Raw genomic sequence first — 16,264 nt, 5'->3', positions numbered from 1 at the left:
TAAAATATGAATAAAATAATTTTCGTTTTGTATTATTTTAACTGAAATTCCAGTTTTGCCTGCCTTTAACCCATGTTTATTTGCTGGCTTAAAAATGCCTTCCTTTTTCAATTACAAATGCTGTGGAGATGTTTGCTCGGCATGTTAGTACGGGAGTTTATGGCGGAATACTGTCGCGCTTTATGTTTGAAATCGAATTGCTTTACTGCCATTTAACGGTCGTTATTTGTGGCGCATTCGTGTAATAAACCAAACGACTTTTGCCTGACCTCGCTTTTCAAAAAGCAGTTTTGTGAACAGGTTTGAAATGACTTAGGTTCCAGTCAAGTCATTCGTAAAATAACTCTAGTCCAAGACAAGTTGTTGTTAATAAATCACAATTTAAGTCTCAGTCAAGTCATAGTTATAGCAAGTCAAGTCCTTGTAATAAAAATTAGGCTTCAAACTCGATTACGAGCAATCACCCAACATAAAAATGACAAAAACGCAACACATAGCTAGCAGATTGTGTTATGTAGAAGAATCACGATATAACCCAATTTTATAAAAAAGACATAATAAAAATACTTTATTTCAGGTCATTTGTCTGAAAAACTTGAGTAAAGTGAAGTCATTTGCCTCCAAAAAAGTCAGGTGATTTTAAAACAGTGATTTAAGTCACGTCATTGACTGAAGTCATTGCAACACTGTAAAAAAAAAGTGTGATTTGCTTGCTATAGTGAACCGGTACTCTAGTTACTCGATGTTGTTACGAACGCCGTCACGCAAGTTACAAGCACCAAGTTTTTCGAACTTCGAAAATAAAATAATCAAACAGTTGATTCAAAGTTAGTGCCTGTTAAAGCTGTTGCCTTACGAAGTTTTTTTTGTGTGTACGTGATTTTTCAAGGCACTGTTTGACAAAGCTGCGATCTCAGTATAATTTGCTGTTGTCGTACGAACGTGGTGCTGTAAGCAACGCTATTAATCATGCCAAAAAATATAGAAGTGGCAAAACAGCGCACAAATACAGTCGCTTGCAATTCACGCTCAACGATTAGTTTAAAAGTCGGTTAAGAGAAACGCGTAGCAATTTTGCAGAACCCTTATTCCACACAACCCAAATACAGCATTCAGTTTAAACGTTGTCCGTTACGCGGCCTACAAAGGACTTATGTGTGTCAAAGGTTGGGAACACAAGCCGAACAATGCCCTTATAACAGCGCCCTGCCAAACCGAAGTGTTATCATGGTCCCAGTGGTCACGGCATTTCCATTTGAGCGTGTCGCCTGGTCACGTGACGGCAAGCGAGTGGGTGTTTAATATAGCTTTTCGCGACGCTCCATTTCAAAACCTGCGCAGTGCGACCCAGCCCAATTCGGATGGACAAGCAGTAACGTTGCACAGAGCAGAGCCACACGCAGTGTTTAGTCACTTTACATATGAGTGGACTTTGCAGATGAACAAGACAAGAATATTTAATAAAATGTCGACAAGGAATATTGGACGAGTGATAGGCTGGAAAACGCTGAAGCAATTGGAATAAAATCTCGAATATTTTAGGAAAATTGAAGCGTATCCTTTCATTTTCTTTACCATAACTGTGACAGTAGTATCAGAGCTGTGAGATTAATTTGCTTCTAATTGAACTACAATTAAAACAATCATTTATTTGAAAATTAATCTATCAAGTGAAGAATTGATTGATTGGATGAGTGATTAATCAGTGGCATAACGAACGAATATAGTTGGCATAAAGATTTATCGCTCTGCTAAGCACATTTTTTATTAGTATTTAAAATTATATATTCTTTAATAGTGGAAGTAAAGGTTAATTGATAACTTATCTATGTTTGTTACTCACTGAGCATTTGTGAACGTTGGAGATCTTTTTCCAGAAAGCCGTGTTGTCGGGTTTTTGTGATGTTTTAGCGTTGTCGGCTGTTAAAAGATGAATATAAAGTGGGTGAAAGCTGGAATTTAATATTTGAGACATGAAGATGGAAATTTGCGTTTTATAGTTACTTTGAAACCAAACTAAGGCGTTATTTTTATTAACAGCTGTGAGTTTAAACAGATTTCGGTTGGCTTGCTCACGAGAATTTCCTGTCTCAGGGCCTTAATAAGCACGACGCGAAAACTTTAAAAGTAACCAAACCCTACGCTTTACGACGTTAAACGAACAAGCTCATTTTAATTTGAGAGATAAGGGCTGTTTTGCGTCCAACTGTCGGACTTAAAATGTTGCCTTTTGCCTAAAAACTCTGGATCAAAAAGTTCTAGTTATGCTATTCATTGCCGGCCAATCGAACATGCTCTGAATCAGAGATCAGCCTAAACTGGTTGACATAAACGGCTCAAGTCAAAGGAGATAAATGCATTGTTAAACGCTAACATTTTTACTTAATGGTGTACTAAATGTCACAATCAATATATTAAAACAACCCATGTCAACTGTGCACAATGCATTATGAGTTGTGAAATTATTTTAAAGTCACGTTTTTGTTTTGGCGAATAAATGGATAATAGGTTTTAAAAATATCAAAGCTACCGATTTCTGTAAGGGCTTTGATATTCTTATTACGTTTTGCTACAACCTCCAACCATTATGTTCCGGGGTTTTAAAAGTTTTAAGATATAAGAAAAACTAGTAAAAAAATTCTGATTTAGCATATACAGTCAAAATGACTCCATGTTAGATGCGGCGCACTGGTCGAAAGCACGTTTATTATATCGTGTGTGAACGGCCTCCGGCGCCTGATAACGAAAATAATGTTTTGATGCGCGTTGACGCATGGTCATAATATGTACATTGCACACACAATAACGCCAGCCGTAAATTAACTAGCACGAAGGCAAAGGGATGTGTAGCATTTCGTGGGCATTTGCCGTTTGTCTGTTGTTCTAGATTTAAACAATCGCAATGCGGACGTCCCTTTGAAAATGACGCTAATTGCCGGTTAGTTCAGCAGGTTGAGACAAAACTACCACTGAGTTGCTGGAAATACATGACAGAGATGCCCCACAGCTGTCCCGGTGTGTCTGGTAGTGTGGCGTATTAATGTTTTGCTTTGTGTGCTCGAGGCAATTACAGATCATAAAAGTGAGAGAAGAGAAAGAACATCATTGGGTAAATGTTTACATTTTTGGGCGTGATCGCCAGTTTGAAGATCAAAGTAAGTTTACCTAATAAAAAATAACTCCAGTTGCAGCCTATAGTTGATTGATGAAGTTGGTGGTTTCTGTTTTAATCAAATTTGTTAATGCAGGCTTAGAAAATGTTATTCGTTCAAGGGGAGTCAAAAAAAGGAATTTGGGGTTTTCCATAATGCTATTTCTCTCCCTACTATCCAATAATTAATGTTGGCGAATTTCCACCCCTAAGTTTTATCCATTTCTTATTGGTACTTTTCCTCTTTGCCTGAAAAAAGCGAACAACACCACGCCAATTTGCGCAGTAAAAATCGGTTTTGGTGCACTTTTAAAATCGGAATTCAAATAAGATTGAGGAAAAAACTGGACCTGGTATATAAACATTACAGCATCCCCGAACAAACATCAGCTATATGTGAAATAATGTGTAATACGCATTTGTCCGTAATATGGTAAAATGTAGGCCAATAATAATTTTCTAGCTTAAAACAATTAATTTATTTATGACGCTACCAAGTAAACTTTAAAATATTCATGCTCGTTAAGTGACCTAAACAAATATTTTCTCAGTGCGAAAATTTCTTAGATGGAATACTTTTGGTGACGATTTTAATTCGTGACAGAAAAGCTAACAGTGACATTTTTATGAAGCAGGAAGTCGAGGTGTTTGTAATAGTGACGCTTAATCCAAAATACAAGCGATTCAGCAGCAGATTTCGGCTTCCTGATGATGAAAGATGTGCATTGTGCTTACTACTGTTTTTGCAATACTAACGTCACGGGTGTTTTCCTTTTAACGCTTAACAACTGTCTTTTTGCAGGCTTAAACCGTATTTAAGTAACACTTGACTAACTGCAGTACATCCAAGGGAACGCCAATTAATCATGCAGAAGGTAGGTTATATCTTGTTCAGTAAAAAGTAAACTTTCCGAAAAATTTACTTAATTTGTAACAATGTATAGGGATCTTAAAGTAAAATTTATTGCCACTTCAAAAGAATATTTGGTGTCACACCATTCCATTTCAATTTAATCTTACAAAAACTGTTTAATTCATTTTGAATCCACCTATTTACTTTTTAATTCGTGTCTTCTTTTTATTTCAAAGTGCCAACGCTTACAGCAAATTCACTGTTGCCTTGTATTTTTATTTAAAAATGCTTTTTTTTTAACTTTGACATGTAACCACAGATAATACCAACTTGAAAACTTTGCAGACTTTATATAGGAATGCCATATTTTTTAGCTTTACGCCGGAACGCATTTAAGCATTCAGTGAAACGCCAGAAAACGTTCACCTTAAAGCCTGCGGTTGCCAGTTAATTTCGCGCGCGAATGTGCAACTAAAATCATGTCTCAATAAAAACATGGCTCGCGTGAAAATTCGCGTTTATTATCTTCCTTAGAAATTATCTATGACGAGCTGTAATGCGCTGCTTACAAGTATATCTCGGCTAAACTTACACTGCAAAAAACACAACTATTACTAAGATAGTGAAATGCACTTATGTTAGTTAATTACCGCTACAGTGACCTAATAATGGTTTTTACATTTTACACACACAAAAAAAAAAAAACGCATCTGGTACAATAATCTACAAGTCCAGCTAAGCAAGTTGACTATAAACAGATCGACCAGTGAAAATTATTATCTTTGTATAGTGCAGTGATTTTCAACCTTTTATGGCTTCCCTCAAAGATAATAAATAGATTTTCGGCACCGACTGTAATTTTCAGAATGTTTACCGTAATGTCGCTATAAATATAACTGGAACAACACAATCAACTTAAAACATGTAGGAAAATGTTATTTCATATAATGGTCTCTAATCGTAGAGAATCTTGCCAATTAAGCAAAAATACTATTCTTAAAATACTAATCGGCACCCTTGGGCATTAAAAATGAAACACAGGGCACGGCGGCACCCCTGTTGAGAATTATACTGGTATAGTGTAATGCCAAATCGGGATGTTGTGTTTGACTGGCTTGGAAAGCGGGTTAAAGCTTTAAAGTCAGGGCTGTCCAAGCTTAACCGGTGTAGGCCAGCCTACTGATATAAAACCCACGAACAGCACTATACAAGTAAACAATGCCTCCTTCTGAACAAAAACAAACCAGTAGATGCTCGCTGTAAATAACAAGCACTTTTTTGTCCAGGCGCCTGTCACCAATCAGCCACAATGGATGGCCGCTCCAACCGTACCTGGCTGTCCGCCTGGTTTAGAATACCTCACTCAACTCGACCAAGTCTTGATTCACCAGCAGGTCGAGCTTTTTGAAGGTAAAACTACAGATTCTGGTCCCTATAGACTAAAGGGTTGCCGTTTTTGTTGTTTACAAAATATCCCTGAGCATGTTTTGCTCTAAACTGCGATTATTGGAGATATTTTAGTGTTGTGACCTTTTTAGCGTGGTTACTAGTCTAGGGCTGCGGATTCGCTCAAAGCCAAACAGAGTCTGGCTCCCGAATTTGACTTCGGTTAAGAAAAATGAACCCGAGTCCGACTCTCCTCTGTATTTAACCTATTTACCTGTACGGTTACTAAAATAGGGTGGATATTCAGCAATCCACTCATAGGGGTGTCATATAGTTCGCCACAATACGTGGTTGGCAATTGCTATTTACAACTTACAGATATTTAACATCGGTTGGTCAAGAAGGCCTTGTCAGTACAGAAATTTGGCACTGCGCATGCGCACGTTTGATTTGGGGCTCGGGTTGTCTTACCTGAGTCCGACTCCGACTTCGCAGCTATATAAACTACAATAGTCAACTTATTTGAAAAACATCTTGGTTTGGATCACATAAAATGTTTGGAGAAGTTATAGTGATAATCAAACTCACAAAAGAGCACCAATTTTGTTTGTTTAAGCGCGTGTCGGCCGTGTCGTTTATGAAACTAATACCCCTGTCCTTTGAGATATTGTAGCATTCCGAGGCGGTGTTAGTTGCCCGTTTGGTGTATAGCCATATGAAGGTGGTGACTTCCTAATTAAATACTGTTTTCACAAGGTTCGCTATAATGTCAATAGTCCTTAATAAAACACACTTATCTGATGCGCCATACGTCCAGTTCTTAGCCATATTTTGACTTTTAACCTACCAGTCAGTCAACTTGCCGCGTTTACTGGCTTTTAGTGTTGCGCAAAAAACACGAAAGGCCTTCTAAACATGGTAAATTGGCTCTTTATAAATCGACGCAGTTAACTGTATGGTGCACCACGTTTGATGGTAGCAATAGCCCAATCAAATATACCTACGAGAACGTTTATGAACTTACTATTACATTCCGAAACCAGTTAATAATTCATGATACCACTATGTCTATCTAAACCAGGTCATATTATTTTCTGATAATGATAATTGCCTTGGGGGAATAGCTTTCGATATTCATCGCTCTTCTGATAAAAAAAAAACATAACTTAACGTATGACTTGTAATGCAATAGCAGTCTCATCAGAATAAATAATAAAAATATTGTTTTATAAAATGTTGTGTTTCACATGATTAAGGCGATTGTTTTTATTGACAAATATGATGTATTTTGGTTATACTCTACCGATTTATGTATCTCTCTCAACCTAAAGTCGACTAACCTATAACATTTTGTTCCAATGTATATTTAAGCAATACTTTCTGGATTTACAGCCTTCACGGACATAGAGACGAAGAACCGATACGCAATCAAGAACAGCGTCGGACAGCAATGCTATTTCGCACACGAAGGTAACATTGATCTTATACCCAATCTTTTTTAGGTTGGAGACCCTCATGTCCCTGTAAATGTGCGCCTAAATAACGTATTCAGTTATCTAAAAATGTTGTATATTGGTATTGGTGAGATGTAATCTTTTTAGTGTTATTTTTGGATAGACGAACTTAGAAAAAAAAACAGGATTTTTTTTCTGTTGCGTGATTTTCTTCTTGGCTTTTTGTACCATGACATTTGCTTTCTTAAACAGCTTGGTTGTTCTGTTTTGCAGAGTCGGATTTGTGCATGCGAATTTGCTGCCAGAACCAGAGAGGCTTTCTGATGCACATCACAGATAACTCAGGACGGGTAAGTACCGATTACGGGACTCTATTGCCGTCAAGTTTAAAAAAGAAATAAAAAGAAAGCCTACAAAAAGTTTTCCTACTAGTCACGACACCGCCTTCATTTAACAAAACTGGCACCGAAAATATATATAGCAATAAGAAAACAAGACGGAGGTTCGTAAGGTGGCGATTAGACATGGATGTTTTTACTACATGTTTACAGTGTTGTAAACAAGTCATTTCGGAATGACCTAAGTCCCAGTAAAGTAACATAAACAAACTAAACTCTAAGTCAAGTCTTTTGTAAAAATATCAAGTCAAGTCCAAGTCGAAGCCATCATCTGCCCAAGTCAAGATCCACTCAAGGCATTATTAGAGCAAGCAAACTTCAAGTCAAGTCATTGACATAAAATAAAACGTAAAATTATTAAAATTGGTAAATTCGGCCGACTATGAGCAATAACTCAACTTTTTGAGGCAAATAACCTAATTCATTCAAAAATATTTAATGAAATCACTTAATTTTACCCGAATTATTTGACAAAATGACTTTTAGTCCAAGTCAAGTCATTTTGGTCACAGGACTTAAGTCAATCAAGTTATTTGAAACAGCGGCTTAATTCATTTCTTCACTGTACGTTTAACAGTGCTGACACTTCTAATACTACGCATTAAAAACCCGATATCATTCACCGATTAAAGTGTAATGAGAAGCCACGGCCTTTGCTTGGAGTAGCGAGTCATGTTGCGAAATATACCGGGTATCACGAACAGCGTGACTCATTGTTCGATGTGAAAACATCACGCGCTTTCACCAACCCGGAACTCGCCACGTGATTGCTCACAAGTCACCTTCAGCGTTGCCAAAGCACAGTCGATGCTTGGGCTTGTTATAAATAGGAAAGGCGTAACGTTACTTGGCGTTGTACTGTTACACAACGTGCGTTGATTGTTGCCTCGCTGAATACGTCATGCTGTATTGAGCGGCAATACTGTTGCCATTGTTATCCAGTTTGGCGTTAAGATTTTATCAAAGGCTAAATTGTGGCATAGCTTCGCCCTTACGTTCGACTATAGAAAGCATATAGTAGCTTAGTTTTGCGACCGCGGCACCTGCACCACACTGGGTATTTCGTCACGACACTGTAATTAACATTCTACTCGCCAAGTTAAAAAAACGCGTAAATTTCATATGCCAGGGACTGCTTTTAGGGGTCATCTTTATTATCGAGTTTGCTTTTAACGCCCAAACTACTGTTAGTTCTTTTTTAAATTAACCTATTAAGGCAATTTAATTTCCATTGGTTGGGTTTGAACCCTGGGTGCCTCCTATCATTGGTACCATAGGAACGTTTTGTGTTATGTACACATTTCAGCCTTACGCATCTTAACAAATTGGATTGCCGCATATATATACATATCATGTATTAGTCATTTTTGTTTTGGTATTGTTTGCATATGCTATTTAACTGGCTTTTAGTTACAATCGTGACATACATTAAGGAAACTATAGATGTTGTAGTAGTGTGAAATGCCCATCAATGACAAACAACTTGTAAAGACCTATCATACATCACATAACTGAACAGCATGATACTGGCACCCAAGAATTTATTGCCCCTTTTCTCCTCTTTTTAGGCAAAAAAATCAGATTGAAATTGTTTGGTTATTAAAAAAGAACAAATAATTGTGCCCATATTTTTTTAACTATTTTTGAGGTGTTATTAAGCCTACCCCCACAGAAAACCTGTCTCCACTAGGGAGCAGGTGCCAAGCCAAAAAAGTAGGGAAGGCTCTGCGGTTTTGGGTATAGAGGGCCTCATCATTTTAGAAAATTCGGGCCGCCCAATTGTGCCCGTAACAGGGTCACGTCAGCGCCACCTATTTATACACAGTTACATTTTGGTCTTTTTTCGGCGTGGCCAATACACGCACTTGACGCTTTTCGCTCGCGCTTTCTGCGTCTGATCTGACCTGAAAGTCTCCCTTGTTCTACAGGAAGTGATTCGTGTGAACCGGCCCTTCCAGCTATGTGCAGGCTGCTGCTGGTGTGCCAACGCCGACTGTTGCGCCTTCACTATGGACGTCGAATCGCCGGCGGGAACCGTGATCGGAAGCATTCGACAATCGTAAGTGGAGATCGACCGATATCCCTTTTTTGGACCGATACCCGCTTTTTTACAATTTTGTCGACCGATACCCGATACCGATTTTATTTTTACATACCTGGGAAATCATCAAAACTTGAATTAATTGAAACAAAAATCCTAATAACGTTTTTAATAATATGTAAAGGTGCCTGTAGACGGGATTAAGGGACATAGATATATATAGGCACGAGTGTGCGTGCAATGTTAGGACAGTATGCCTTTGGGACTGTTAGGCAGTTTTCCCATCTATATGTCCAGGGCTTCAAAAAGCTTTCAAATTGATGACCTTTAAGAATTTTTAAGCGACCGCTTTATTCAAGTTCGTAATACAATATGTACAATAATTTTAAAAAGCGATTCGTGAAATTTAAAAGAAGGTTTCGGTCCCCGGAACCTTTTACACTTGATTCTAGCATGCCTTATCATGCATGCCTAAAACTTCTTCTAGGTCGTCGATTTCGTTCACCAAGATTTTATAAAGCAGGGCAATATGGTTTATTTAAAAATAAAACCATTCTTTTGCAGGTATGGCTAAATTCGCGAAGTCGAATTACACGGGCCAATGAGATTTGTATAACACCCCTTTGTCGAATCGTATTCCCGGTTTACTCTTGTGAAATGGAAAATTTTGACACACTTTCCCTCGTCGTTTATACGCGTAAACGTACCACTTCAAATATTAATAAAATGGGCCCACTTTAGCAGGAAGGCGCAATTTCCGTTACGCAATTCCTCTACCCACGAGAAATATAGATCCTATAATGTAGGCAACATATTTGAATTACTAAAAGATCATGCAATGGCTCGTATATAGTCTATAGGTAAACAGTGAATAAGGCTCGTAGCCCCATAAACGTTAAAGTCCCTTGTTCAAACTGACCGATGTTTGTTGAAACCAATGAATAAAGCCTTGGGGACAAAGCACTGCACACACTAGTTACTAGGGAATGGTTATTTTAGAAGCGCAAGGCTCCCTTTTGCCAATCACGTATTCGCCCAGTATTTCTCCTATCACAGGTCATATGTTTCCAGTGTGAATTGCAGATATATTTTAAATCTTTCTCACAGTCGTAACAATTTGGCGCAAATGCCTAGTTAGCTATAGTAAAAAAATAGGGAAAAAAGCTGCCATTTATCTGATAAAGTATCCATGTAAATTGGTTAAACCGGACGTACGTATACACAATGCGAAAACGTGTCACTGAAGCGTTAGGGGTCGCCTCAGCGTTGAGGTGTTCTAACACGTGACTGAATTGCGTAACGTAGCTGGATTGAATTACCCGAACAATCACGGTTTCACGTGATTTAGTTGAGAAGCGGACAAAGAAGATGTTTGAATGAACCCATTCTCCTGATGGACATTTCCATTGCTCCTGTTTTTCATTTTTCAGTGCAACTTGGCATAGTTTATTTTTGGACTGAGAGTGCACAATGAGTATATCTTTAACAAAAAAACGTCTTGTAAATTTCCAAAACTTAATGCTGGTAAACGAGCAAAAATATAATAACGCGGCTGTTAAGCGTAAACAATGATAGAAATTGGTGTCAATCCGATATCATTGCAATGCTTTACGGCACACCAAATATGCGCCGCACCCATGCTGAGGAACACATTTAAATTCGGCACGGATTCGGCATACTTACAACTGTAAATAACTAAACACGCACACAACAACAAACAATTCAACAGGGATTGATCCGCCACAATACCAAACCACATATGAACAGAATTACGGACTACATTAATCACAAGTTTCCGAGATCCGGGCAGTTACCTCTTCCCAGAAAGTTACCATTTTGCTACAAGCACCCTGGTTAAACGACATACAGTAAAGCGTTGCGGCTCCAAATGCGGCTTTCAAAAATCATGTTTGACCTTTTTTTTTTTGCAGTCACCTTTTTTCATTTCACGGAAGCATTTTTATCCTTTTTTCCGCAGTCAGTCGTGTTGGATTCCCTACTACTCGATTCACGACGCCAGTGGCGCTGAGATTTTCACCATCAAGGGCCCTTGCTGCATCTGCCACGGCATCTGCTGTACCTGCGACTTCCCGTTCGAGATCTTCACCAAAGGAACCACCGAGCAGCCGGTGGGACGCATCACCAAACAGTGGTCCGGCCTCACCAAGGAAATGTTCACCGACGCTACCAACTTCTCACTGACATGTAAGTGCCGGGATTCTGCCCAACTATTAAAAATATATGTCTGCAATTATACAGGCGTTGTTCCTCTAAAGATGCGCAACTGTTGCAGCCAAACCAGACAATTTGCACAGTAAAGTTTGCTTTTTTAAATTTGCCAACATCTCCCTGACATGTAAGTGGACTCCTGTCATGAGATTTAAATAAGAACAACATCAACGTCGGAATAAAATGGAGTTGGGAATAAGACCAAAATGGGACTAATACCTAATATTCGGAATACCGTCTAAATCGGAATAAGTCCGAAATGTGTCGGCATAAAACCTGAATGGCCAGTACCAGGCCTATACAACATTTTAGCTAACTCCAACCCTAAGTACATCAATAACACGCCTTATAATTTCAACCTTAACCCATTTTCTAACCCCACATATGACACACCACTAACCTCAAACATGGCCCGACACTCCGGTGCCAAAACAGCGCAGGCCCTAGCGGCGGAGCCCTATATTTTTTCTGCTTTGAGTATTACTGCTTTTTACGTCATATCGTATGTTCTAATGTGAGTGCTGGAATGCTGACTAACTATACAGGCAATTTTATCCCACAGGTGCGCAACTGTGCACCCATACTAGACAATTTGCGCAGTAAAATTTGCTTTTTGCGCACTTCCATCATTCTCAGCTTAAAACTTAAAGATCTATACAATTTTTTGCCACAACCGTTTCGAGCATTTTGCATATAGGATTATAGGTGATCCTCTCATTAATATACTTTAGCCAGGTTTCTACTAGTAGTTTTGTGAAGTCTTTCATAAGATTTTCACGTCTCTTTTACAAACGAACAACAGTAATCTGCTCAGGGCCCCTGCTAACTCAGCGATAAAACTTTCACGCTTGGTGAAAAACTGTATTGCTCAGTAACCAAATCCTTAAAGGGAGCACTATATATAGGGATAGACAGCGTTGTAATAACCCAAGCCGAACCCTTTACAGAAAACCTATAGTGGGCCTAAAATAAATTTTGGTAGTACGCTAAGCAGTTTCTAGTATTGACTATTTCGCGATCACGTTAATTAAATTATGTTAAAAGACAAAAAAGGGTCTTGCGTTTTAATGTTTGAACTAAATTGTAGGAAGCCCTAATGGAATATGGGTTACCCGCATATATGACTTCCAGCCGTACATAGGCCAACGTTGAAATTTGCAATGTTTTAAAAATTCTCGTAAGTCAAGGCATTTTTATCTGTTTACTGTTAAATATTCGAAAAAAAGATGAAAAAAACACTGAACAAAGTCGAACGCTTTCTTTTTCTTAACGTTTTGGTATTTGCTTTGCGAACAATTACTCGAAAATGGCAGTTCAAATTGTATTGTTTGCTATCCTGTCCAACGAGTTATTTAATGGTCCGAACTTTAAATGCACAGTGGTTCGGTTTGTCACTGAACCTTAAAATAACTGACCTTCAGCTCTTGTCAGTAAATAAATAGGTCACTTCTGTAAGGGTCAGATTGTCTGGGGTACGTCACTTTATCAATACGACAGCTTGTGTGCGCCACCTAGCGCCTTACAAAAACAATGCAAACGAAATTTTCAATACAATACAACTAACGCAACTGACCAATGTGGGGTAAAACGACTTAAAACTGTTGTACATTTATGTGTCCGAACATTTGTATTATATAACGTTGACTTTGCTATTACATGTTAAAACATACTTGAAATGTCGTAATAATTTCAGTTAAAATATTCAAATTCAAATTCAAATGCTACTTGCTTATTTTTAACACCGGGAAGTATCTAATAAACTCGCGTTCTTATTTTATTATAATGTCGTGCATTCTGAAACGTGTCTTCGTTATATTTCAGTCCCAATGGACTTGGATGTCAAAATGAAGGCGGTCCTGCTTGGAGCAACTTTCCTTATCGTAAGTCAATATTAAATCGGCATATATGGACTTGTTTTAAGTTAAATTAATAAAGTAAAAAAAGTAAAACTAAAATTATGTCCATTACTCTTCATTATAATAATATATATCGACTTATATTCAGCGTTTGGCAACTTATATGGCTTTTGATGAGGTCGTGTGCCTCTTTTGATAAAGTAATCTGGCATGTAGATAGATCAAGCTATCATTTCTAAACATAATTGTTGCCAATAAAACTGAACCACTCTTTTTTACATAATTCAACCTGGTAAAAATAGTTTTTTTTTTGGCCTATATGTGGCTAGTATAATTTAGCCCGTGAAAGTTTTGCCAACTTAACAATTGCTTTTCGCTTTATGTGTTCCCATAAACGAATTGAACGAAATAACCGGTATTGAAATCTTAATTTTTGCCAAACTGAATCACATGTTGAAAACCAATATAAGGCTCTCTCGGAAATACAACAAAACATATACCGCCTTTATGGCTCTCATAGCTAAAAAGGTTGCCGATCGCCTGACTTGCGTTATTAAATGTCAAAAATACAACCAACTTAGCTCACCGATTTCAAGATCATTTTTCTAACGACAGGATCATTATTCTTACAGGATATGATGTTCTTTGAGAATCAAAACCAATAGTAGATCGATGACCAGGACACCTTCATTGTTGCACCTGGGCTAACCTATTGTGTGAATATTTTCGCCCACTCTTTAACACAGTGTACTTGCATTAATCTTTTTTGTATTTTTGCGTTTACCTTGTTTAGTGCTAAACACGAAATGTAGAAATTTACTAATCCTCTTTATGAACATTAAAACTCCTAATTTTTGTATAAAAAAAATAACTGATTTGTTTTCAGCGTAAAACCTAACCTATAGCTCGTAAATCGTAGTGTACTTTTTATCTTACATTGCTGAGCTGTTTATCCTTCTTTGCTTTGCTACAGAGTTTTTACAATAACGTTGAATAGCATATGCCTAAATGAACTATTTTTATACAATGTTCCTAGTTCGGGAATAGGTTACTAAGGGTAAAAAACTTAGAAAAAAAACAGTCAGAAAAAATGAAAATATACGTAAAGTATAGAGCCAGGCAGACCAGTTAAAGATCTGCATTGCAAGAAACCTAAACGTGGTAACATTTCTTCCTTTTTACTAAGCTACTATTCGTAAAACAGATGTGGTTGAACCGTAGAAAAATAAGCTTACAAAGCATGTCAAATTGCAACTGTTAAAAAATAACTTTATTAAAACTGCGTCAAGAGTCCGTAAAATATTCAAACTATCTAAGTCAGACAAGAGCTTTGATTCCAAACGTTTCATCTGCAGACTAATTAGTGCCCGTGAAAGAAGTTTTAGAGGTCCGCAAATGAAATTGAAAGGTTGATGGAACGAAGGGAAAAAAGCCAACCCATCTATATAAACTTTGCTATGTGTTCATTAGCCTACCTCTATTAGGTTCTATTTCCAATTTACATTGGTCTTCAACTTCATGGATTGTAAGGACCACGAATCAGGGCTGCGGAGTTGAAAAACAACTCGAATCGAAACTAGCCTGAAATAAAAATCAAGTCCTAGGCTCCACAGCGTGTATCAAACGTAAGTAACTAAAATAGGGTATCATTCACTCATAAGTGTCATAACTGAAAACCAAAATATGTGGTTAGAAAATATTCCATGGTTCTGCAAATGCGCAGGTCAGACCCAGGGCTCTTATGTATAGGCTTTGTATTTGGGCAGTAGTCTTCCTCAGAATAAATAAACCAACTCCGTCGAATCTCGAGTCCGCAGCCCTGCCGCGAATCAGATGAAAATTTGCAAGGTATCCGCCACCACGCAAAATATGTATTTATTGCCTTTTTAACTTTGGAAATTGATTTTTTTTAGATACGCACGATGCAGTAGGTCTAGGCTAATTTCATGTTTGAAAAAACATTATAACTACGTAGTAACATCCAAATGACGTGGTGGCCTGAGCAATTGCTACGGGCAAGTAAGGCGCAGGCCCTTAAAGCAAGACCGACGGCTGCCTGAGTCTCTTATTCTAAGGATCAAGCCGCTAAACTACCTGTCCCTAACTTCTTGAACTTTAGACAGAGTCACTTCACTCAGTTGGCATTGCTTGTTAGGCACACACGATAACTTAACACGGTAGTTCAAGCCCTTAGATAAAGCTGTGTCCAATAAAATAGCGTAGAGTAGAATGAAATCGTGAAACGTCGATTAATTTCGCTCGCCCCGGCGTTGGTCACACGTTAGTGGACACCGGTCACGTGCATAGTGACGTCAGGTTTGCGAACGCAGTGGGAAACAGCAATGCACTCATAGGCGTGAAATGTAACTCATCCATCAACAACGCGTAGGAGCAAAAAATTTAACCTTTTCGATTTGCAGCCTCATGGCTTCCGAACTTCCTACTATGCCGGACTGCAGGTGCACTCCAGGAAAATAAACCTACTCCGTTCAGATCCGAGTTCGAATCTTACGCCATAGCCATGTTCACGGGTATAACCGAACTAAGCCCTCAAGTTTGTTTATAAAACCTCCCGATACACCAGTGGTTCTCAAACTGGGGTCCGCGAGACAATTTCCTGGGACCGCAAAGCACCCAACAAAAAATCAACAACCCGACGCCTCCTGTGCTTCAGAAAACTTACTTTTCCAAAGCAAGCTGATTAGTTGCTCATTCACGTTATTGTACACTTTGAGTTGAATTGTCCATTGTGACGTCATAGTATTGCATTGTGCTAATAAGAATTACGTTTTTGCACTGTCAATGTGAGCTGTACGGTCACGGTTTTAAAACTGTTCGTGATTGCTTCTCACAAAAAAGTGATTCGTTAGGGGTTAACATAGCCGAGCTGATAGCA

The 16,264-nt window shown here is 38.2% G+C and overlaps 1 protein-coding gene across 1 annotated transcript; it reads left to right on the top strand.

Moving 5' to 3' along the window:
* The first annotated feature begins 3,073 nt into the window (after positions 1 to 3,073).
* Positions 3,074 to 14,384, top strand: LOC146157443 (phospholipid scramblase 2-like). The gene is made up of 8 exons (XM_083387003.1): positions 3,074 to 4,026; positions 5,291 to 5,414; positions 6,783 to 6,860; positions 7,118 to 7,194; positions 9,171 to 9,301; positions 11,262 to 11,488; positions 13,334 to 13,392; positions 14,001 to 14,384. The coding sequence occupies exons 1-8, from the start codon at positions 4,018 to 4,020 to the stop codon at positions 14,031 to 14,033; spliced, it is 738 nt and encodes a 245-aa protein (XP_083243129.1). The 5' UTR covers positions 3,074 to 4,017; the 3' UTR covers positions 14,034 to 14,384.
* Positions 14,385 to 16,264: the final 1,880 nt, after the last annotated feature.

Source organism: Ascidiella aspersa, chromosome 4 (genome assembly GCF_963924565.1).
Source record: "Ascidiella aspersa chromosome 4, kaAscAspe10.2, whole genome shotgun sequence".
In the NCBI taxonomy this organism is placed as follows: Eukaryota; Metazoa; Chordata; class Ascidiacea; order Phlebobranchia; family Ascidiidae; genus Ascidiella; species Ascidiella aspersa.
This window is presented reverse-complemented; position numbering and strand designations above follow the sequence as displayed.

Bases quoted from the DNA above. Each gene is read 5' to 3' on its own strand.
- LOC146157443 (XM_083387003.1), top strand. The intron at 9,302-11,261 runs GTAAGTGGAGAT...TTTTTTCCGCAG, and splicing joins ATCGGAAGCATTCGACAATC to TCAGTCGTGTTGGATTCCCT. The intron at 13,393-14,000 runs GTAAGTCAATAT...TTATTCTTACAG, and splicing joins TTGGAGCAACTTTCCTTATC to GATATGATGTTCTTTGAGAA.